General features: G+C 32.9%; 1 protein-coding gene across 1 annotated transcript; it reads right to left on the reverse strand.

Annotated features, from left to right (window-relative positions):
• Window positions 1-999: 999 nt before the first annotated feature.
• On the reverse strand, window positions 1000-18950 carry Ugt301D1 (UDP-glycosyltransferase family 301 member D1). Its single transcript, XM_075296867.1, has 5 exons — window positions 18831-18950; window positions 5882-6128; window positions 5361-5807; window positions 5121-5278; window positions 1000-1798 (listed from the first exon to the last, which is right to left on the reverse strand). Exons 2-5 carry the CDS (start codon window positions 6126-6128, stop codon window positions 1058-1060), a joined length of 1593 nt encoding a protein of 530 aa, XP_075152982.1. The 5' UTR covers window positions 18831-18950; the 3' UTR covers window positions 1000-1057.
• Between the last annotated feature and the right edge of the window lie 7443 nt (window positions 18951-26393).

Consider the following 26393-nt stretch of genomic DNA (forward strand, 5'->3'; position numbering starts at 1 on the left):
TAAGGTAAGAATAAATTTAAGACACATTTCTCTTTTATATATGAGTTTCGCGTACTTCATACTATGAATTCAACCCCGACTTCAAATAAAAAATTATGCTATGCTTCAAGGAAAAAGCGTCTTTAAAATAAAGTTTTGATAGACGTCTTCCCACAATTACAAAAATTTGTTCAATTTAAAGATTTCTAAAATGTTTGTACTATGTTTTGTAGGACAAGTTGACTTCAAACTAAGTCAGAGAAATGTGTCTCCCAATGCTATGCTAAAATCGCATTCGTATTTTAAGGACAAGCAATATTTGACTTCAAGACAATATTTTTTCAGTGTATGAAAATACCACTTAGTTTCCATTTCTTCCTTGACAGGTAAACTAATGCAAACTGCATAAAACTTCGCTACAACTACAGACACCTTCGCCATTACCCCATCCACGGTGCTACTGATGTTACCCATTTCCCCGATATATGAGAAATATTTATGCTTTTTTTTGTTAAATACTGTGGTATACAACATTCTTTATTCCAAACTTAAACACTAATTTCATAAAATCATAAAATGGAATAAAAAAATCTTGAATACATTTTAATAAGAGGTAATAAGAAATCCACAAAAACGATTTTTTAAAAATCTCTCATCACAAACTCAAGGTAAAGCAATTCTTGTTTTTAACCCTTAAATGTACCACCAGATCAACGATTCTTCTTAAAAAATATAATATGCAAAATGGTAAAAAAGAACAACTGCATACCACATTTTTTTTATCAACATTACATTCAAATCTGGTAGATATCATTTATCTTCAAATTTGTAGTTTTTTGAATTTTTGGTCAAAATTTGATTTTCAATTAAGACTGCAGATTACTCAGAACTACAAATCTTCCGGAAACAAATATTTGTAAAAATAGCGTTAAATGCAATAAATTTGATTTTATAGAATTTGGTACACATTTTAAGAGGTACGAATTTTTTCTGGTTGTCTCTTAAAAGATACAGTGCGCATTTAAGGGTTAATCAAAAATTTCTATATTTCCAATGACTTAAATTCTATTCTTAATATCTATTTAATTTTCTTCTCATTGCTGGAAGTCATCACCACTTTCCCTTTGGAGAATTTTATTATCAGTCTTTTCAATTTCCTAAGAATCACCAAAGGTACCACTATAACTAAAACCAGTATAGCTAACACTGCACCCAAAACATCCAAGAGCAAATACTGATAGAGAGATATAAATGCTCCATAGGATTTCAAGAATGGAGCCCCTTTATATTTTGCCACATATTCAATCCAATAGGAAGCTTCATCCAATGGATGCATAGGATTATCACGAAACCGTTGAGACATTTCCACAGCTTGACGTTTATATTGAGGATCGGTTACGAGGATTTGAATATTTTGTTGAAATTCTTCTGCAGTCATGGTAACTAAATTTAAGGTTCGGGCATAACCAGCGCTAACTGCTTTGATAGTATTGCGATATTGATCACCATATAGCGGTAGACATAACATTGGTTTGGCCCAATGCAGACCCTCTTGGGTGCCAAAAATTCCACCATGAGTAATGAAGAGTTTAACATTGGGATGAGCTAGAATATCATTTTGTGGCATCCATTTACGAATCATAACATTTGGTGGAAGATTTGGCAAGGAGTCATTTTCATATTTCCACAAAACATTTTGTTGCAACTTTCCAAAAGCATTTAGTAGGACAAGAATACGATCGGCAGGCATATAAGTACTCTTAACGTATGAGCCCAGACTGAAGTAAATGACTCCGTTCGATGAGGTTTCAATGAAATGCTGAAAGAAAATTGAAAGAAAAAGACATTAAAATCAGAGAAAAAATAAAAATTCCAAAAAACGTAATCAGGCTGTGCAATGGTCAACACTGTCTTTAGGACAATAATATTGCGCATTTATTAGAGCATATGTTCGCAACATCCAGAAGTAGTCGAGAAAAACACACTGTGTTTTTGACAATATTGATCAAGGTCATCGTTGAGTCGATCGAGCCCAGCTCGCCTGAGAACATATAGAAATAAAATTTTGACAAAATTTTCTATAGAATTAAAATTTCGACAAAATTTTCTATAGAAATAAAATTTTGATAACATTTTCTATAGAAATAAAATATTTACAAAATTTTCTACAGAAATAAAATTTTTGACAAAATTTTGTGCAGAAAAAATTTTTTGACAAAATTTTCTATAGAAATAAAATTTTGACAAAATTTTCCAAAACAAAAATTTTGTTGACAAAATTTTCTTTAGAAATAAAATTTTGACAACATTTTTTATAGATCTAAAATTTTGACAAAATTTTTGATAGAACTAAAATTTTGAGAAAATTTTTTATAGGAATAACATTTTGACAAAATTTTCTATAGAAATAAAATTTCGACAATATTTCTTATAAAAAAAATTTTTAGAAAATTTTCTATCGAAATAAGATTTTTACAAAATTTTGTATGGAAATAAAATTTTGACAAAATTTTCCATAGAAATAAAATTTTGACAAAATTTTCTATAGAAATAAAATTTTGACAAAATTCGTCAAGGAAATAAAATTTTGACAAAGTTTTCTATAGAAATAAAATTTTGACAAAATCTTCTATAAAAATAAAATTTTGGCAAAATTTTCTATAGAAATAAAATTTCGACAATATTTCCTATTGAAACAAAATTCTCTTTAGAAATAAAATTTTGACAAAATTTTCTATAGAAATAAAATTTTGACAAAATTTTCTATAGAAATAAAATTTTGACAAAATTTTCTATAGAAATAAAATTTTGACAAAATTTTCTATAGAAATAAAATTTTGACAAAATTTTCTATGGAAATAAAATTTTCACAAAATTCGCCAAGGTAATAAAATTTTGACAAAGTTTTCTATAGAAATAAAATTTTGACAAAATTTTCTATAAAAATAAAATTTTGGCAAAATTTTCTATAGAAATAAAATTTCGACAATATTTCCTATTGAAATAAAATTTTGACAAAATTTTCTATAGGAATAAAATTTTGACAAAATTTTCTTGACCAAATTTTCTATAGAAATAAAATATTGACAAAATTTTCCAAAACAAAAATTTTGTTGACAAAATTTTCGTTAGAAATAAACTTTTGCGAAAATTTTTGATAGAATTAAAATTTTGTCAAAATTTTTGATAGAACTAAATTTTTGACAAAATTTTCTTTGGAAATAAAATTTTGACAAAATTTTCTATGGAAGGAAAATTTTGATAAAATTCTCTTTAGAAACAAAATTTTGACTAAATTATCTTTAGAATTAAATTTTGACAAAGTTTTCTATAAAAATACAATTTGGACAAATTTTTCTATTGACATAAAATTTTAACAAAATTTCTATACAAATAAAATTTTGACAAAATTTTTGTATAAAAACCAAATATTGACTGTTTTATAGAAATAGAATTTTGGCAACACTATCTATAGAAATAAAATTTTGACAAAGTTTTCTATATAAATAAAGTTTTGACAACATTTTCTATAGAAAAAAAATTTTGACAAAATTTTCTATAGCAATAAAATTTCGACTATATTTCTTATAGAAAAAAAAATGTTGACAAAATTTTCTATAGAAATAAGATTTTGACAAAATTTTCTGTAGAAATAACATTTTGGCAAAATTTTGCATGGAAATAAAATTTTGACAAAATTTTCTATGGAAATAAAATTTTGACAAAATTCTCTTTGAAATATATTTTGACAAAATTTTCTATAAAAATAAAATTTTGGCAAAATTTTTTATAGAAATAAAATTTCGACAATATTTCCTATAGAAATAAAATTTTGACAAAATTGTCTATAGAAATACAATTTTGACAAAATTTTCTATAGAAATAAAATATTACAAAATTTTCCAAAACAAAAATTTTGTTGACAAAATTTTCGTTAGAAATAAAATTTTGACAAAATTTTTGATAGAATTAAAATTTTAACAAAATATTCTATGGAATTAAAATTTTGACAAAATTTTCTATGGAAATAAAGTTTTCACAAAATTCTCTTTAGAAATAAAATTTTGACAAAGTTTTCTATAAAAATAAAATTTTGGCAAATTTTTCTATTGAGATAAAATTTTGACAAAATTCTCTTTAGAAATAAATTTTGACAAAGTATTCTATAAAAATAAAATTGTTACAAAATTTTCTATAGAAATCAAATTTTGACAAATTTTTCTATTGAAATAAAATTTTGACAAAAATGTCTATAGAAATATTGTTTTGACAACATTTTCTATAGAAATAAAATTTCGACAATATTTCTTATAGAAAAAAATGTTGAAAAAATTTTCTGTAGAAATAAGATATTGACAAAATTTTCTATAGAAATAAAATTTTAACAAAATTCATTAGACCCTCTGTTGGTTAAGCTACATTTGTAGTTTAGTCAATGCATGGTTTTATGCTGAAATCAAAAACAACAACAATGATTAAAGAACAAAACCAACAATAACAAAACAAAACGAATGAAAAAAGAGGAAGAACGCTCAAAATAAAACCAGCCAAATGCACTCAAATCGATGATTTGAAGGAGGCAAAGGAAAAGAGATATGTTTGTACGAATTTATTTCGGCATAAGACGGCTATCATGAAAACCTTTTTTCGGAAGGTTCAACTGTGGTTCATTGTTGGGTTTAATGAACTGCCTGAGTTTATTCTGATAATTGGTTGATAGTTTTGCTGCAAGTAGAGGATGCTGATGAGGAATGTGGTAATTCCGAAACGTGCGTCCATCCAATCATCTTTAAGTCTATAGGGCTTTGCTCAAATAAATTTGACAAACATTCTTTTCCTCTGTTGGTTAAGCAACAAAAATAAAATTTTGGCAAAATTTTCTATAAAAATAAAATTTCGACAATATTTCCTAAAGAAAAAAAATTTTGACAACATTTCCTATAGAAATAAAATTTTGACAAATTTTTCTATTGAAATAAAATGTTGACTAAATTCTCTGTAGAAATAAAATTTTGACAAAATTTTCTATAGAAATAAAATTTTGACAAAATTTTCTGTAGAAAGAAATTTTTCACAAAATTTCTGAGAGGTAATGGGGATTTATATATTTGCTTATGTATAAAATCTTTAATAAATATTACCTCTAAATCCTTGGGCAAGGGTTTTGCTGGCTTAATGTGAGCTCCTCCGACATCGATTAGACCAGGCATACTGGGTCTAGGTAAATCCACACTACGATGACTATTTATTAACATTAAGGAAATATTTTTCTCCAAGTCTCGGACATTTGGTAAAGGACCTTTTAAAAAATTAAAAAAATATTAGAAAAATATTAAAATAGTTTTTCATAATTCTTCACATCGCTTGTTTCTCAATCTCACCTTCAATATGTTGGGCAAAATGCCGTTCTGCCATTTCCTGCATTTTAGGCATATATGACCATCGACGCATCACCGCATCGTATACAGACAGATAAGTATTGTAAAACCTTTGTCCGAAAGTCATCTGATCTGTGTGTGGTAGAAGTAGATGTGGTATCAATGACCATGGTGTTATCAAGCCCATAGCATGATCCATATTATCAGCATACCCCATGGTTCCAATAGTAACGACGGGACATTTAAATTTATGACCAAACATTAAAAAGCTTTCATGGAAGAATTGTTCCAATATCACTAAATCGAAATGCATGTCTTTCGATGATATTAAAGCTTTGATTTTGGGATCGTTGAGAGCATATTCACTGGTCCACATACCAACACTCCACCACATTTCCAAATTTTCAAAATCGCTGGGATAACGTAAAGTGAATATATCCTCCACGGGAACTAAAATATTTGTAAAAAAAATGTTTGGTTTTTTAATTTATTTTTTGTATATAAAATTGGTTAATATTCCTTACGATATTTGGGTATATCAAACATTGGATCTATAATGATTTCCGTTAAATTAGTATGAGGATATTTGGTAGGATGATTATTAACCGTTGTTATGTGATGTCCTCTTTCCAATAAATCTCTCTGGAAATGTTCCAACCACATCCAATGACTTGGGGCCGGGAATGGTCCCATAAATAAAATATTGTAGCCATTCGCACCACTCGTAATTCCGAGAATTGCACAAAATTTCAAAATCCATATAATGGTCATCTGGAAAAAATTTTTTTTGTATGAATAAATATAAACAAATAAATTCAATTTTATTTAGTTAAGGTACTTTAATATCATTTATATAAATTTAGTACAATTATTTAGTTTACCATAATTTGCCTTATTTTAATTACTATTTTTTCATTTATGTAAGTTTTACAATTTTATTTTATATTTAATGTTATTTCCTTTTTCATAATTCATTATTATAGTAAATATATAAATAAATAATAAATAAATTAATTTTTAATTTAATGTAGCTAAACTTTATTGAAATTAATTATAAGTGGAATATTTACTCCGAAAAAATTGTCACCATTAATAATTTTTCAATTAAAATGTAAATAATTTTACGACGTTATAATGAGATCTGTCTATCCGTCTGTTGTAATCACGCTATAGCCTTCAAGCCTTTGCCTGCACACAATTTTTTTTTTCTGATTCAATCATGAAATAAATTGATTCAATTGGTTTTCTTTAAATTTTATTTGGGCATAATAAAATATGATTAAAAAATTAATTGATTTCATTGGTAAATTTCAATTATTTTTTAATTGATTCAATTAAAAACTTTATTGTTGTTGATTGCATTTTTTATTAAAAATGTAAATATTTTCAATTACTTTCTTAGCTTAGTGTTTTAAGTTTAAGTAATAAATAAAAATTGATTGTTTGAAATTAATTTTTAAATTAAATTTAAAAAAAATAATCTATATCTGTTTGTAACTGACTAAGTTTGAATAAAAAGTTAATTATATCAATTAAGTTTTTAATTACAAATTTAAAAGTGTTCAATCATTGACTTGATTAAAAAGATAATTGTATCAAGTAATTTATTTGTTGCAAAAATTTTAACATTTTCATGGGAAATATTTTGGTGATATATTTTTCTGTGTGCAGGCGTAAGATATAAGACAGGCATGTCAGGCTCTATGTCTGTCTGTTGTAATCACACTACAATGAAGCTGTAGTCCTGAAGTTTCACGCAAACTCGACCTTTTTCTGCAGACAGGTTAAGTTCGGAATGAAAGGTTAGGTCGGTGTCAGCCCGATGTATCAGGCTCACATAGACTATTCAGTCCATTGTGATACCACAATGGTGAACTTGTCTCTTATCACTGAGTGCTGCCCGATTCCATGTTAAGGTCACTGACAATGGACCTCCTTTTTATAGCCGAGTCCGAAAGGCGTTTCACATTGCAGTGAAACCATTTAGAGAAGCTTTGAAACACTCAGAAATGTCACCACCATTACTGAGGTGGATAATCCACAGCTGAAAAACTTTTTTGGTGTTCGGTTGTAGCAGGAATCGAACCCACAACCTTGTGCGTGCAAGGCGGGTATGCTAACCATTGTACCACGGTGGCTCCATTTTTCGATATAAGCCCCATACAGACCGATACCACCTTCTTATTTTTTAAGCATGTAGATGCCTCTTCTTTTAAGTTATTTTCATAAAATTAGAAATCTAGAGGTAGTTTAGATGCATAAAGAGATGTGGTAAATTCGGCATATATTGGTCCATGCTTTGACATAACCCCCATATAGACCAATTTTCCGATTTGACTTCACAAGGTCGTGGGGTCATTCGATTTTCGGTTCATAAAGAGCTGGGCCAAATTTGGTTTGACATATCGGTCCATGGTTTGACATAGTTCTTATATAGCCCGATCTTCTAATTCTAATAAAAATTGTTTCATAAAGTCGTATATATTAAGGCTGAAATATATAAATGCCACTGTAAATGTTTACATTTAGCGCTTCAATTTTTAGTAAGACCTAAAACTTAATAAATGTTTAATCACTAAAACAAAACACAATTTTGTTTAACGTACTTTTCTCCCAAACATTAACAAGAATTAATAAAAGTGTTTCTTTTTTTGTCCTATTGCGGCATTTGCAATTGGTGCATTGAGATACGACTGAATGATTGGATCTACCAGCATTGTTGATTACAAAAACATAGGCTTTAAGTTTACAGCATTCTTATCTGTCATACTCTCTTGTAATAACAAAAACAAACAGTGTTTCCATTGTAAGAATTTTTAGACATATCCTAGGTTAATATTTTAACACTATCTAAATGGTTGGGTGACATTATATGCTTTATATTATACGTCGGTAATGCCGTATTCACCTTAGGTGTAAACGAAAACTCTTATTTCCGCATCCATACTCTTACGCACATAACAAAGCTTACAGAAAATTGTCTGATTAGAACACAATATTATGATATTTCATTACAATAATCTCATGTTGCTTAATTCCTTGAAAATTAGATATCGCAAATCTTATCTAATATATCGCAATTAAATTTTTCGGTTCCATTCAAGAAATAAAATATTTCTCAGCTGTTTTTTTTATTGCCTTTATTCGTACGTTGTGTTTTGAATTTGTGAGTTGTTTTATTCGATCATTTTGTACAATATGTTCCAATTGGAAACAATCCAAAAGAAATTCCATTAACAGAGTTAGTGAAGCCAAGTGTATATACACACAAAAAAATTTTTTTCTGATTCAATCACCAAATTAATTGATCCAATTAATTTTTTAATTGAAATGTCTTCAATCACGAAAATGATAGTATCAATCACAGTTTTAATTGGGCATAGAAAAAATTCTTGGTTAAAAAATTAATTGATTTTTTCAGCAAATTTCAATTAATTTTTTAATTGATTCAATTAAAAATTTAATTGATGTTGATTGCAAAACTCAATTAATTTATTAATTGAAAAATGTAACTATTTTTAATTACTTTCTGAATTGGTTTAGAGTTTTTATTTGGATTAACAAATGATTGTTTGCAATACATTTTTAATTTAAAAAAATCAGCACTTTTCTAACTGAATTAGTCTTCCGAATTTGATTAAAAAGTTAATTGTATCAATTAATTTTTTAATTAAAAATTTTAAAATTTTCAATCATTGACTTAATTAACTTAATGTTTCTATCATGATTAAAAAGTTAATTGTATCAATTAATTTATTAATTGAAAAAATTTTCAACTTCAATTAACTTTTTAATTGGAAATATTTTGGTGATATTTTTTTCTGTGTAAGCAAAGTTATTGAATCTTGTCGAATCAATTACCAAACGACACAGTGCAAAGGTTATTGGCTGTGATGTTTTAATATCTGTACGATAGGCTCTCAAACATCTTTAATTTATCTGCTTTCTTCCATGAACAAATAATTTTTGGTAAAAAAGAATTAATACCCAAACCATGCATTCATTATTTTGTTTGGTGGAGTGCTAATGACCTTTTTCTTAAATTACATGTGCAATTCAAATTAAGAAGTGCGTAGTTTGAAAATTTCTTTCCTTACAATCAACTCCCATTGACAAAATATTATATTCATGAAGATACTGAAAATTGTTTTTTTTTTTTTAATAATTTTTGTGCTTTTTCGATCTTTATTTTTGAAATGAAAATTCTACGTTTTTTTCGAGCTGGATCTCTAGATCTAGAAATTTCATTGTTTATTTTTTTTTTTTTTTTCGGGTTATAAAAAATATTATTATTTAAATTCCTAAGTGAATATGGATTTTCTTCAATTATGCTGCACATAATTCAATTTAATTAACATTAAATTTTTTCAATAATTTTAATATATTTTAAATATTTTTTTATACCCTCCACCATAGGATGGGGGGTATATTAACTTCGTCATTCCGTTTATAACACATCGAAATATTGCTCTAAGACCCCATAAAGTATATATATTCTTGGTCGTGGTGAAATTCTGAGTCGATCTGAGCATGTTCGTCCGTCTGTTGAAAACACGCTAACTTCCGAACGAAATAAGCTATCGACTTGAAACTTGGCACAAGTAATTGTTATTGATGTAGGTCGGATGGTATTGCAAATGGGCTATATCGGTCCACTTTTACGTATTTGGCACATGGTGTTAGTGGTCTGCATCGTTCCATAATTATATATAGCCCCATATAAACCGATCCTCCGATTTGGCTTGCGGAGCCTCTAAGAGAAGCAAATTTCACGATCCCTAACAACCGTACAAAAATTGATCCACATCGGTCCATAATTATATATAGCCCCCATATAAACTGATCCCCCGATTTGGCTTGCGGAGCCTCTAAGAGAAGCAAATTTCATCCGATCCGGCAGAAATTTGGTACATGGTGTTAGTATATGGTCTCTAATGACCATGCAAAAATTGGTCTACATCGGTCCATAATTACCCAGCAAAAAAATTTGGAAGTACTTCTAAAGGCACAACTTTAAAAGAACTTCCAAAAATGTCTTTCAAGAGATGTTCTTTATTTTAACTACTCAGGAAGTTCTTTTATTTCAATTTTTTATAACTCGCTGTTTTCATACTTTTAAAGGGCAACTTTAACATTTTTTTTTCAAATATGTTAAAAACAGGGTAAGGATTAATAAAATGGTATAAATTATTTAAATTTTGTCGAAAAAATTTTTAAATTCATTCTAGAAAAATTGTGAAATTTTGAAAATATTTGAGGTCAAGAGTTTCAGACAAGCGTTAGATTGCATTAAAAATCATAAAAAATTTTAAAATTAATTATTTGTCAAAATACCACAAAATTTTTTAATTCACATCCAAAACACTGAATTCGGATCAAATCTAAAGAAGTGGTGCATATTGAGTGCAACGGCTGTGGAAATGGTGAACATCCGTCCTATGACAAGCCCATGTTAAATTCATCGCTTCTGTGCCAATTTTGCACCACTTCCGGATCCAAAAAGAACATTGCCACCACTTTTTTGGCGACGCTTTTTTTGCTGGGTATGTATAACCCCCATATAAACCGATCACCCGATTTGACCTCCGGAGCATCTTTGAAGACCAAAATTCATCCGATTCGGTTGAAATTTGGTACGTGATGTTAGTATATGGTATCCAAAAACCATGCAGGAATTGGTTCATATCAGTCCATAATTATATATAGCCCCCATATAAACCGATCCCCAGATTTGACCTCCGGTGCCTTTTGGAGAAGCAAAATTCATCCGACCTGGTTGAAATTTGGTACGTGGTGGTAGTATATGATATTTAACAACCATGCCAAAAGTGGTCCATATCAGTCCATAATCATATATAGCCCCCATATAAACCGATTCCGAGATTTGGTTTGGAGCCTCTTGGAGCAGCAAATTTCATCCGATTGAGTTGAAATTTGGTATATTGTGCTAATATATGGCCGTTAACAACCATGCCTAACTAGGTTCATATCTGTCTATAGTTATATATAGCCCTCAGATAAATCGATCCCCAATCACACAAAAATTGGTCCATATCAAGTTCATAATTATACTTCAATTCTGCCTCTCTACGTACCGTGCAAAAGTACATATCGATTCGTAGTTATTTATAGACTTACCTATACATACCTTTTTTGTCTAATATATACCACGTATGAACTAACTCACAATTTAGAAAACGATGGTAAGAAGTTTTAAGATACCACAACCCAAGTACTTCGATTGTGGATGACAGTCTTTCGTAGAAGTTTCTACGCAATCCATGGTGGAGGGTACATAAGCTTCGGCCTGGCCGAACTTACGGCCGTATATATTTGTTTATAATTATTTCATTTCACTGGTCTCGGCCATTTAAGACATTATCAGCAAAAAAATTTGGAAGGTGTTCTTCTGGATATGGACTTAATTTTCACTTCACAAGAAATAAAAGAAAGTATATCAAAATTCTTTATTTTACGCACTTATCAAAATGAATTTAAATTTTCTGAATTTTACTGTATATAAAACATTGCAAGGACCTATAAAATAATGGAAATTTAAAAAAAAATTAATGACATAGAATTTTTTTTAAGGTTTTCCTTTTTTAAATTGATATAGGAAATACTGAAATAGCAACAAATCTGAAGAATTAATACGAAATCAATGCAGAGGATGCTTAAGAAGATGACTCCCTATGACAAGGCCACATAAAATGTATTGCTTTAAAGCCAATTGGATCCACAAAGAATATTTTCATGGTGTTTTTGGCTACGCTTTTTTTGTTGGGATGTAGTAACGGCAAATATACTGACATCGTATACAAATTCCACCAAGATCGGATGAACTTTGCTTCTCCAGGAGAAAAATGTTAACAAAATATCCAATTGATTACTTTCATACTGTTCTCTGGTTCATTAAATTTTGACACAAATCTAAAAAAATCAACTATAACTATAATCGGAAAATTACAAGAAAGTTTGTAAATAAACATGGGTGGTTAAATTGTAAGGGCCGATGTTGAATGTGAACCACACCTAAACGCCAAGTTTTTTATTTGACATTTCTCTATTTCAGACTTACTCAATTTGAACCATGGAGAGATACACAATCCAACAACGTGTTAAATGGTTCCAAGAAATGGCAACAGTGGATGATCAATTTTCGAAGAAAATCATCTTCAGTGATGAGGCACATTTTCACCTCAGTGGATTCGTCAATAAACAGAATTGCCGCTTTTGGGCAAATAAGAATCCAAGAGTGATTGTCGAAAAACCAATGCACCCACAAAGAGTGACTGTTTGGTGCGGTTTATGGGCTGGCGACATCATCGGGCCGTATTTTTTCCAAAATGATGCCGGTCAGGCAGTTACTGTGAATGGTGTTCGCTATCGTGAGATGATAACGAACTTTTTATGGCCCGAATTGGAAGATATGGATGTGGACGATATGTGGTTTCAGCAGGACGGTTCCACTTGCCACACAGCTAACGAAACAATGGCTCTTTTGCACAACAAATTCAATGGCCGTGTTATCTCACGTAATGGTGATGTCAATTGGCCGCCAAGATCATGTGATTTGACACCGTTGGACTTTTTTCTTTGGGGTTATTTGAAAGCAAATGTGTACGTCGATAAGCCAGCAACAATTCAAGAGCTAAAGGATGAGATAATTCGGCACATTAACGGCATAGAACCTCCATTATGCCTCAGCGTCATTGAAAATTTGGACCATCGGACGAAGGTGTGCCACCGAGGTCGCGGCGCCAATTTGGCCGATACTTTGTTCCATACATAATTGAGTAATACCAATATATCATAATAAAATAAAATTACAATAATTTCCTAAATAGTTTGTGTTTTATTCAAAATCAAAAAAACCACCCTTTAGTAGCGGCAAATATACTGACATCGTATACAAATTCCACCAAGATCGAATAAACTTTGTTTCTCTAGGAGAAAAATGTTAACAAAATATCCCATTGATTACTTTCATACTGTTCCCTGGTTCATTAAATTTTGACACAAATCTAAAAAAAAAAAAAACAAGTATATACAGCCGGGCCGAATCTTAAATACCCACCACCATGAATCAAATATAATAGTTTACTTTGAAAACTCATCGTCATAGCGGGTTACTTAATAATATTAGCATTTTAGTGGGTTTGATGACAAATCTTCTCCCAAGCAAATCAGTTCAATCAGTTTAAAGATTCTACCTATGAAGACCAGCTCAGATTCTGGATTTATGAGAACCAATTTTGTTTGATTTTTAGAGAAATCATAAACATATCGTGAATATGATGAAATAACGCCTTGATTTGAAGTCCTAGAAATAAATTCGGGAGTTAGGTCTATATGGGGGCTATACCAAAACATGGACCAATATTCACCACCTCTTAATGTTCCTCAAATATCTCTAGAATTCCACTTTCAGACGAATTGGTGAAAACTATGAATTCTAGAAGCCCACACTGAAAAAACAGTGAACCCACCAGGAAGAAAACTTTCGGTTAATTTTAGAAAATTTTGAATATTTGTAGAAAATTTCACTAAACAGTACTACAAACGCCGATGTCATAAAAATAAGTAAATATTTTTCGACAAATACAAGAAAATTTATTAGACATAACTACGTTTTTTATACCCACCACCATAGGATGGGGGGTATATTAACTTTGTCATTCCGTTTGTAGCACATCGAAATATTGCTCTAAGACCCCATAAAGTATATATATTCTGGGTCGAGGTGAAATTCTGAGTCGATCTGAGCATGTCCGTCCGTCCGTCCGTCCGTCCGTCTGTTGAAATCACGCTAACTTCCGAACGAAACAAGCCATCGACTTGAAACTTGGCACAAGTAGTTGTTATTGATGTAGGTCGGATAGTATTGCAAATGGGCCATATCGGTCCACTTTTACGTATAGCCCCCATATAAACGGACCCCAAAATTTGGCTTGCGAGGCCTCTAAGAGAAGCAAATTTCATCCGATCCGGCTGAAATTTGGTAAATGGTGTTGGTATATGGTCTCTAACAACCGTGCAAAAATTGGTCCACATCGGTCCATAATTATATATAGCCCCCATATAAACCGATCCCCCGATTTGGCTTGCGAGGCCTCTAAGAGAAGCAAATTTCATCCGATCCGGCTGAAATTTGGTACATGGTGTCAGTATATGGTCTCTAACAACCATGCAAAAATTGGTCCACATCGGTCCATAATTATATATAGCCCCCATATAAACCGATCCCCCGATTTGGCTTGCGAGGCCTCTAAGAGAAGCAAATTTCATCCGATCCGGCTGAAATTTGGTACATGGTGTTAGTATATGGTCCTTAACAACCATGCAAAAATTGGTCGACATCGGTCCATAATTATATATAGCCCCCACATAAACCGATCCCCCGATTTGGCTTGCGAGGCCTCTAAGAGAAGCAAATTTCTTCCGATCCGGTTGAAATTTGGTACATGGTGTTAGTATAGGGTCCTTAACAACCATGCAAAAATTGGTCGACATCGGTCCATAATTATATATAGCCCCCATATAAACCGATCCCCCGATTTGGCTTGCGAGGCCTCTAAGAGAAGCAAATTTCATCCGATCCGGCTGAAATTTGGTACGTGATGTTAGTATATGGTCTCTAACAACCATGCAAAAATTGGTCCACATCGGTTCATAATTATATATATCCCCCATATAAACCGATCACCAGATTTGACCTCCGGAACCTCTTGGAAGACCAAAATTCATCTGATTCAGTTGAAATTTGGTACGTGGTGTTAATATATGGTATCCACCAACCATGCAGGAATTGGTTCCTATCAGTTCATAATTATATATAGCTCCCATATAAACCGATCCCCAGATTTGACCTCCGGTGCCTTTTGGAGAAGCAAAATTAATCCGATCTGCTTGAAATTTGGTACGTGGTGGTAGTATATGATATTTAACAACCATGCCAAAAGTGGTCCATATCAGTCCATAATCGTACATAGCCCCATATAAACCGATCCCGAGATTTGGTTTTGGAACCTCTTGGAGGAGCAAATTTCATCCGAGTGAGTTGAAATTTGGTACATTGTGCTAGTATATGGCCGTTAACAACCATGCCTAACTAGGTCCATATCGGTCTATAGTTAATCGATCTCAGATAAATCGATCCCCAATCACACAAAAATTGGTCCATATCAAGTTCATAATTGTATATAGCCCCCATATAAGCGACCTCCATATTTCAATTCTGGCTCTCTACGTACAAAAAGTCCATATCGATTCGTAATTATTTGTAGACTTAACTATACATAACTTTTTTGTCTAATATATACCATGTATGGACTAAATCACAATTTAGAAAACGATGTTAAGAAGTTTTAAGATACCACAACCCAAGTAATTCGATTGTGGATGATAGTCTTTCGTAGAAGTTTCTACGCAATCCATGGTGGTGGGTACATAAGATTCGGCCTGGCCGAACTTGCGGCCGTATATACTTGTTCACTTGTTAAAGAAAATTTTGTAGTTTGAAGAAAAAACTTGGAGTTCAAAATTGCAAGAATGTCTTTAGTAACATACGAAGTTCACGATGGACGCATTTTTGGTAAAATTTACAAATTTAAAGAAATTCTGAACTATTTTGTGGAAGACACGAATTTAGTTAATCTTTATGCTTCATTTGAGTATATTTTTTCCTCGGGTTTAGTTAATTTAACTAACGTACACAAGAAAAGTATTAGAGTAAAGAAAACTTTCTCCAAACTTAATATTTCTATGAACTAAAATAAAGGTAAATTGGCTTTAGTGAAATAGAGAGTTCATTTTTTTTGAGTGCAAGAAGTAAAATCGGGAGATCTGTCTATATACCAAAACATGGACCGATACGGACCATTTTCGACACACCTCTTTATGGTCCTAAAATACCTCTAGATTTCTAATTTCCGGCAAATTGGATAAAAACTCTAGAAGCCCCAGAAATAAAGTCGGGAGATAGGTCTATTAGGGGCTATACCAAAACATGGGCCGATAGGCACCATTTGTGACAACCTATTTGTTATCTTAAAATACCTGTAGATTTTCAATTTCAAGTAAATCGGCTAGAAAATATAGTCTCTAGACGCCCAATGTGGGGGTTATACCAAAAAATGGACCGATACACCTCAATTTCGGCACACATATTTGGGGTCCCAAAATACCTCTAGATTGCCAATTTCAGGCAAATCGGATAATAAATACAGTTTATAGAAGCCAAGGAATAAAAAAGAACCAAAACATGGACCGATACGAACTATTTTCAACACACCTCTTTATGGTCCTAAAATACCTAAAGAAAATACAGTTTCTAGACGCCTAAGAACCAAAATCGGGAGATCGGTCTCTATGGGGGCTATACCAAAACATGGGCCGATACGGACCATTTTCGACAAACCTCTTTAATCCCCAAATACCACTAAATTTCCAATTTCAGGCAAATCGGATAGTAAATACAGTTTCTAGAAGCCCAAGAAACAAAATCGGGAGATCGGTCTATATGGGGGCTATACCAAAACATGGACCGATACGGACCTTTTCGACAAACCTCTTTACAGTCTTAAAATATTTCTAGATTTTCAATTTCAGGCAAATCGGATAGAAAATACAGTTTCTAGACGCCCGAGAAGCAAAATCGGGAGATCGTTCTATATGGGGGCTATACCAAAACATGGTCCGATGGGCACCATTTTCGGCACACCCCTTTATGGTCCTCAAGTTCTTCTAGATTTTCAATTTCAGGCTAATTGGACAAAAACTACGTTTTTTATAAGTCCAAGACCCCAAATCGAGAAATCGGTTTATATGGGGACTATATCAAAACTTGAACCGATATAGCCCATCTTCGAACTTGAACTTAGAACTTAGAATTTCTCCCTGATCAAGAAGTCGATATTTCGATGTGTTACACACGGAATGACAAACGTATTATACCCCCATCACCATTCTATGGTGGTGGGTATAAAAATCAACTATAACTATAATCGGAAAATTCATAAGCATGTATAAACTCGTGTAAAATTACAAGAAAGTTTGTAAATAAACATACAATAACACAATAAATAACTGATTTCAGCAATTACAAAATTATAGAGTTTTTCGGCCAATATCAATTAAATTTTCAAATGTACCAATTAAAGGATTAATTGAAAATGCCGAATAAATCAATTAATTTTTTAGTCAAATATATTTTGTTATTATTTCTGTTAATGTTAATTAATTAATTCAGTGATTTATACTATCATTTTCGTTATTGAAGAAGTTTCAATTAAAACATTAGTTGGATCAATTAATTTGTTTGTGTGAGGGGACAATCCAACGTTGAAAACATGTTGGGGTTCGCTCGAAACTGGCGTTGAAACCATCAACCATTGCATGCCAGGCGCTCATGGTAACCATTGCACCACGCTAGGTCCTACAATAGGTAAGGCATACACGCAGAGAAAGAATATGATAACCCCAAACATATTTCAAGAGCAAAATATTGTTTTCTCGACGATAAATTTTTGTGCCACAAACATGTCACATGTTTCCCGCCCAAAAAAAAAAATACATTTTGCTCTTGAAACATGGTTAAAATGATCATAATCCTTCTGTTGGTGTATGGGTTCATTTTAGGTTCAATTCTATGTAGTCCATTTTGATACCACAGTGGTGAACTTCAAGGGCTCGCCATTTTATATCCGAGTTCGAAAGGCGTTTCATATTAGGTTAAATGTTGATGTGGCAGCCCGATTAAATTTCAGGCTCACTTAGACTATTCAGTCCATTGTGATAACCACATTGCGGGTGGAATGGGTATAATGTACTACTGAAAAACTGGGATTGAACCCATGACCCATTATATGCAAGGCGATCATACTAACCATTACAACACGGTGGCTCTCAATTTATCTATTTTCATTACAGTGAAACGTCTTTGTTAAATTTTTTCATTTTAATTTCTATTAATTAATTTTAATAAAAATAATTCTATTTATTTATATTTTAATTTTACCATAAATTACTGGAATTAAAATTAAATCAATTAAAATTTAATTATTCTTATTTTATAAGTTTTACATTCTCCGACTAGTATTTTAATCAATTCAAATTATATGGATCCATATTTCTTTTGAGCATCTTGTGTATAGACTTGGAGAATCGATCTCACTACTTCTCTTGTTGAATGGTTTCATATTTAATTACCACAAAGAGATTTTAATTACCACAAAGAGATTTTCACATATTATACATATAAACATATGCCAGGAAAATTTTTCATATATTTACATGGAACAGATTTTTTTTATTAGTCCATTTTTAGATATACCACTCACTAAGTAACTAATACAATTTTTTAACCAAAAATCACCATTATTATTTTTTTTAATTAAATCGTAAACACTATTTTAATTTAATATTAATGAAATGATATTGCTACAAAATTATTTGTTTTTTACAATCACCCACCTTCTTCTTTCTTAGTCTTTTTTCACTTTTCTTTATTGAATTTTACTAAATTTAATAAAATTTTAAATTTAATTTTTCTGTAATACCGGTTACGGCCTATGTCCGTTTCATGGCGCGCTGCGATTAGTACTAAGCCTTCAATTATCGCCGCCAAATGCTTTTCTTACGGCGAAATGCAAATGCAAAAAAAAACAATGACAGCAAACAACCACACAACACATTCGCATTCATTCACCTTCTGTGTAAATTTCACAAAATCGTTCTCGTAAATTGTCTTTGTGATTTTTTCCTTATTGCTTTTTTTATTTTATAAATTTGCAAAACCATTTTATATTTTGAGCTTTCTTCGTTTCGCATCATAAATGCATTGGACACAGCGATGTTACCCTCCAAATAACGTTTCGGGAAAAGTCATTATGAAGAATTCACTCGTGCAATCGTCCATTGATTTTGAAAACTGGATTTCAAAAGGGAATGACCTCAATACGTTTTTTGGGAATAAACCAATGCCGTAGCAAATCGGCTCTGCAACACAAAGCAAATGATGAATGCTTTTTTGTGGTCGCCAATTATAGAATACGAAATTCAAAGTGCAATGCACTTTTCAACGGTTCGACTTGTGTTTGCCAAGTAAATGATACATTATACATCACATATTGATACTTGTCCAAGATAACGCTTGCCGTAAATTGTACTACACACCACCTTTTGATACATTTGCCCTAAAAACCTAAATGTTGGTTAAAATTTCCAGTATTCTCTGTATTTTGCATATATATTTAAAAAGAAAATTAAATATTTCATAAACGAGATCTGCATTCCCAATTTTAAGGACAGTGAAACTTGGACACTTTGAAAAGCGAACAACTCTCAATAGTGGAATATTTTCGTTAGCCACTGAAATTAACCTCTCCCAAATGTGGACAAAATTAAGACAAATGTCCACAAAATTAAGACGTGTGTTCACTTCTGAGAGGTGCACAAAAAAAAAATATCACCAAAATATTGCCAATTAAAAAGTTGATTGAAGGTGAAAACTTTTTCAATAAAATTAAAAATAATTGCATTAATTAACTTTTTAATCAAACTAGAAACATTAAACCAATGATTGAAAATTTATCAACTTTTTATTTAAAATTAATTGATACAATCAAAATTCTAATCACACTATGCCTGTTAAGAAAGTTAATTCAATTAAAGTTAATTCAAAAGCAAGTGAGTAAAGTAGAAAGTCGGGCGGGGCTGACTATATCATACCCTAAACCACCCCTACTGAATTAGTAAATATTGTTTGTGGGGTATCTATGGTATACATTTTATCACATAAATAAATATAAATTTTATCCATAAATTTTATCACAATTTGAACAGAAATATCTGATATTAGGAGCTATAGTTGATTCTGAACCTACAGAGTTAGTATGGTCGTCGGTTTGATTCCTGCTTCGACCGAAAACCAAAAAGTTTTTCAGCGATGGATTATCCCACCTCAGTAATGTTGGTGCCATTTCTGAGGGTTTCAAAGCTTCTCTAAGTGGTTTCACTGCAATGTGGAACGCTGTTCGGACTCGGCTATAAAAAGGAGGTCCGTTGTCATTGAGCTTAACATCGAATCGGGCAGCACTCAGTGATAAGAGAGAAGTTCACAAATGTGGTATCACAATGGACTGAATAGTCTATGTGAGCCGAACCTAAGTTCGGCCAGGCCGAATCTTATGTACCCTCCACCATGGATTGCGCAGAAACTTCTACGAAAGACTGTCATCCACAATCGAATTACTTGAGTTGTGGTATCTTAAAACTTCTTAACATCGTTTTCTAAAATAGACAAAAAAGTTATGTATAGGTAAGTCTACAAATAATTGCGAATCGATGTGGGCTTTTGCACGGTACGTAGAGAGCCAGAATTGAAATATGGGGGTCGCTTATATGGGGGTTATATACAATTATGAAGTTGATGTGGACCAATTTTTGTGTGATTGGGGATCGATTTATCTAAGGCCTATATATAACTATAGACCGATATGGAGGCAAGGTTGTTAACGGCCATATACTAGCACAATGTACCAAATTTTAACTGACTCGGATGAAATTTGCTCCTCCAAGAGGCTCCAAAATCAAATCTCGGGATCGGTTTATATGGGGGCTATATATGATTATGGACTGATATGGACCACCTTTGGCATGGTTGTTAAATATCATAGACTACCACCACGTACCAAATTTCAAATGAATTTTGCTTCTCCAAAAGGCACCGGAGGTCAAATCTGGGGATCGATTTATATGGGGGCTATATATAATTATGGACTGATATGAACCAATTCCTGCATGGTTGTTGGATACAATATACTAACATCACGTACCAAATTTCAACCGAATCGGATGAATTTTGGTCTTCCAAGGGGCTCCGGAAGTCAAATCTGGAGATCGGTTTATATGGGGCCTATATATAATTATGGACCGATGTGAACCAATTTTCGCTTGATTGTTAGAGACCACATGCTAACACCATGTACCAAATTTCAGCCGGATCGGATGAAATTTGCTTCTCTTAGAGGCCCCGCAAGCCAAATCGGGGGATCGGTTTATATGGGGGCTATATGAAATTATGGACCGATGTGGTCCAATGGGGGCTATATATATTTATGGACCGATGTGGACCAATTTTTGCATGGTTGTTTGAGACCATATGCTAACACCATGTACCAAATTTTATTCGGATCGGATGAAAATTGCTTCTCTTATAGGATTCGCAAGCCAAATTTGGAGGTCCGTTTATATGGGGGCTATACGTAAAAGTGGACCGATATGGCCCATTTGCAATACCATCCGACCTACATCAATAACAACTACTTTGCCAAATTTCATCGACGTGATGAAGTTAGCGTGATTTCAACAGACGGACATGTTCAGATCGGCTCAGAATTTCACCACGACCCAGAATATGTATAGTTTATGGGGTCTTAGAGTAATATTTCTATGTGTTACAAACGGAATGACAAAGTTAATTTACCCCCATCTTATGGTGGAGGGTATAAAAAGGGGAAAGTTTTGAAAATTGAGCGCTACATATATATGGGAGCTATATCTAAATCTGAATCGATGTGGATGATATTTTGGACATGTAGTTAATACTATAGAACTTTATAGTAAGCCAAATTTGAGTAAAATCGGTTGATAAATAAGGGTTTTATGGCCAAATTTCTGAAAATAGGGCGACACATATATATGGTTGCTATAGCGATATATGAACCTATTTCGATGATTTTTTGCACATATAGTGAATACCATAGAAAATTAGATTTGGCCAACTTTGAGTCAGATCGGTTAATGAATAAGGGACTTATGGCCAAATTTGGGAAAATCGAGCGATACATATACATGGGAGCTACATTTAATTCTGAACCGATTTCGATGAAATTTAGCACACTTAAAGGGTGCTCAATTGGATTACGTCGTGGCAAATTTGGCAACAATCGGTTAGTAAATTAACACAATCTGACCCCATTTATCGAAATCGGGTGATACATATATATTGGAGCTATATCTACATTTGATCCGATTTTTTTCCAAATTCGATAGTGTTCGTCCCTGTACCAAAAAACGCCACATACCAAATTTTATCAAAATCGGTTAATAATTGCGACCGGAATCTTGCGACCAACAAATACATGGACGGACGGACCGACATCAAGCGCTAACCACTATGTGGTTTAGGGTATAACAAGTATATAGGGTCGTAAGTTCGGCCAGGCCGAATCTTATGTACCCTTCACCACGGATTGTGTAGAAAGATCTACTAAGGACTGCCATCCACAATCGAATTACTTGGTTTGTGGTAGAGGTGTGCGCGTGACTGAAATTTATCTCACACTCACGCACATTCACGAAGCAAAAAATTTATTCACGCACGATACGTGTGGTAGCCAATCCCATTCACGAAATGAAAACCAGTACTCACGCACGAACTACTTTTAAAGACTCACGTTCACGCACGATTTACGACAATTCACGTGATTCACGACAAATTCACGAGACTCACATATTTTCCAAACGGAAACCAACCAAGGTAACAAAATGCAAAAATAGAATACAGTTCGAGAGTTTAATTAATTCCAGTTAACATACGAGCGTGAATTAAATCTTGATTATTTTCGTGAGCGTGATTTTGCAGAAATTTTATTCACGCACATTCACGAACCGATTTTATTTCTCACGCACGACATATTTATTTTAGTTCCATTCACGCACATTCACGAGAGTTGCTTTAGATTTTGTTCACGACTCACGTGATCACGCGTGTCACGTGTTTAAAACTCTAGTTTAAAACTCTTTAACATCGTATTCTAAATTGTAAATTAGTTAATACTGCGTATATATTAGACAAGAAAAGGCAGACTAAATAGGTATATAATTCCGTTCTTGATCGATATATACAGGGGAGTTTATAAATAATTACGAACCTGTATGAACTTTTGCGCGGTAATTAGAGAGCCAGAAGTCAAATATGGGGGTTGCTTTATATGGGGGCTATAGACAATTATGAACTGATATGGTTCAATTTTTGTGGGATTGGTGATCGGATTATCTGGGCCAAATTTCGGTTTATCTGGTACCAAATATCAATAGAATCGGATGAAATGTATTCCTCCAAGATGATCCGGAGGTCAAATCTGGGGATCGGTTAATATGGGAGCTATACATAATTATAGACCGATATGAACCAATTTTTGCATGGTTTTTAGAGACCATATAGCAAAACAATATACAAAATTTCAACAGGGTCGGATTAAATTTGCTCCTCCAAGAGGCTCCGGAGGTCAAATCAGGGGATCGGTTTCTATGGGGGCTATATATACCCAGCAAAAGCTTTTGGAAGTTCTTCTCAAGGCACAACTTTAAATGAACTTCCAAAAATGTCCTCAAAAAGATGTTCTTTATTTTAACTGCACAGGAAGTTCAATTGAGTCAATTTTTTATACCCTCCATCATAGGATGGGGGTATATTAACTTTGTCATTCCGTTTGTAACACATCGAAATATTGCTATAAGACCCCATAAAGTATATATATTCTGGGTCGTTGTGAAATTCTGAGTCGATCTAAGCATGTCCGTCCGTCCGTCTGTTGAAATCACGCTAACTTCCGAACGAAACAAGCTATTGACTTGAAACTTGGCACAAGTCGTTGTTATCGATGTAGGTCGGACGGTATTGAAAATGGGCCATATCGGTTTACTTTTACGTATAGCCCCCATATAAAGGGACCCTCAGATTTGGCTTGTGGAGCCTCTAACAGAAGCATATTTCATCCGATCCGGCTGAAATTTGGTACATGGTGGTGGTATATGGTGTCTAACAACCATGCAAAAATAGGTGCACATCGGTCCATAATTATATATAGCCCCCATATAAACCGATCCCCAGATTTGGCTTGCGGAGCCTAAAAGAGAAGCAAATTTCATCCGATCCGGCTGAAACTCCCCACATGATGTTGGTATATGGTCTCTAACAACCATGCAAAAATTGGTCCACATCGGTCCATAATTATATATAGACCCCATATAAACCGATCTCCAGATTTGGCTTGCGAAGCCTCAAAGAGAAGCAAATTGCATCCGATCCGGCTGAAATTTGATACATGGTGTTGGTATATGGTCTCTAACAACCGTGCAAAAATTGGTCCACATCGGTTCATAATTATATATAGCCCCCATATAAACCGATCCCCAGATTTGGCTTGCGAAGTCTCCAAGAGAAGCAAATTTCATCCAATCCGGTTGTAATTTGGAACATGGTGTTAGTATATGATCTTTAACAAGCGTGCCAGAATTGGTCAATATCGGTACATAATTATATATAGCCCCCATACAAAACGTTCTCCAGATTTGACCACCGGAGCCTCTTGAGAAGCAAAATTCATCCGATCCGGTTAAATTAGGAACGTGGTGTTAGTATATGGGCGCTAACAACCATACCAAAATTGGTCCAATCACACAAAAATTGGTCCATATCGGTTCATAAGCATGGTTGCCACTAGAGCCAAAAATAGTCTACCAAAATTTTATTTCTATAGAAAATTTTGTCAAAATTTTATTTCTATAGAAAATTTTGTCAAAATTTTATTTCTATAGAAAATTTTGTCAAAATTTTATTTCTAGAGAAAATTTTGTTAAAATTTTATTCGGTTCACAATAAAATTTTCATCATTGTCAAAATTTTATTTCTATAGAAAATTTTGTCAAAAGTTTATTTCTATAGAAAATTTTGTGAAAATTTTATTTCTATAGAAAATTTTGTTAAAATTTTATTTCTGTAGAAAATTTTGTCAAAATTTTATGTCGACTTTGTCAAACTGAATTATATAGTATTGGATCGCTCTTTTTTGATTTAATATATACCACGTATGGACTTACATACAATTTAGAAGATGGTGTTAGGAGGTTTGAAGATACCTTGCCATCGGCAAGCGTTACCGCAACTTAAGTAATTCGATTGTGGATGGCAGTGTTTAGAAGAAGTTTCTACGCAATCCATGATGGAGGGTACATAAGCTTCGGCCTGGCCGAACTTACGGCCGTATATACTTGTTTATAACTCATTTTTTCATATTTTTAATGGGAAAAATATTTTTATACCCTCCACAATAGGATGGGGTTATATTAACTTTGTCATTCCGTTTGTAACAAATCGAAATATCGCTCTAAGACCCCATAAAGTATATATATTCTGGGTCGTGGTGAAATTCTGAGTCGATCTGAGCATGTCCGTCCGTCCGTCCGTCTGTTGAAATCACGCTAACTTCCGAACGAAACAAGCTATCAACTTGAAACTTGGCACAAGTAGTTGCTATTGATGTAGGTCGGATGGTATTGAAAATGGGCCATATCGGTCCACTTTTACGTATAGCCCCCATATAAACGGACCCCCAAATTTGACTTGCGATTGCTCTAAGAGTAACAAATTTCATCCGATCCGGCTGAAATTTGGTACATGGTGTTAGTATATGGTCTCTAACAACCATGCAAAAATTGGTCCACATCGGCCCATAATTATATATAGCCCCCATATAAACCGATCCCCAGATTTGGCTTGCGATTGCTCTAAGAGAAGCAAATTTCATCCGATCCGGCTGAAATTTGGTACATGGTGTTAGTATATGGTCTCTCACAACCATGCAAAAATTGGTCCACATCGGTCCATAATTATATATAGCCCCCATATAAACCGATACCCCGATTTGGCTTGCGGAGTCTCTAAGTGAAGCAAATTTTATCCGATCCGTATGAAATTTGGTACATGGTTTTGGTATATGCTCTCTAATGACCATGCAAAAATTGGTCCACATCGGCCCATAATTATATATAGCCCCATATAAACCGATTCCCATATTTGATCTCCGGAGCCTCTTAGAGGAGCAAAATTCAACCGATCCGGTTGAAATTGGGTACGTGGTTTTAGTATATGGTCTCTAACAACCATGCAAGAATTGGTCCATATCGGTCCATAATTATATATAGCCCCCATATAAATCGATCCCCAGATTTGTCCTCCGGAGCCTCTTG

Source organism: Haematobia irritans, chromosome 2, assembly GCF_050003625.1.
Source record: "Haematobia irritans isolate KBUSLIRL chromosome 2, ASM5000362v1, whole genome shotgun sequence".
In the NCBI taxonomy this organism is placed as follows: domain Eukaryota; kingdom Metazoa; phylum Arthropoda; class Insecta; order Diptera; family Muscidae; genus Haematobia; species Haematobia irritans.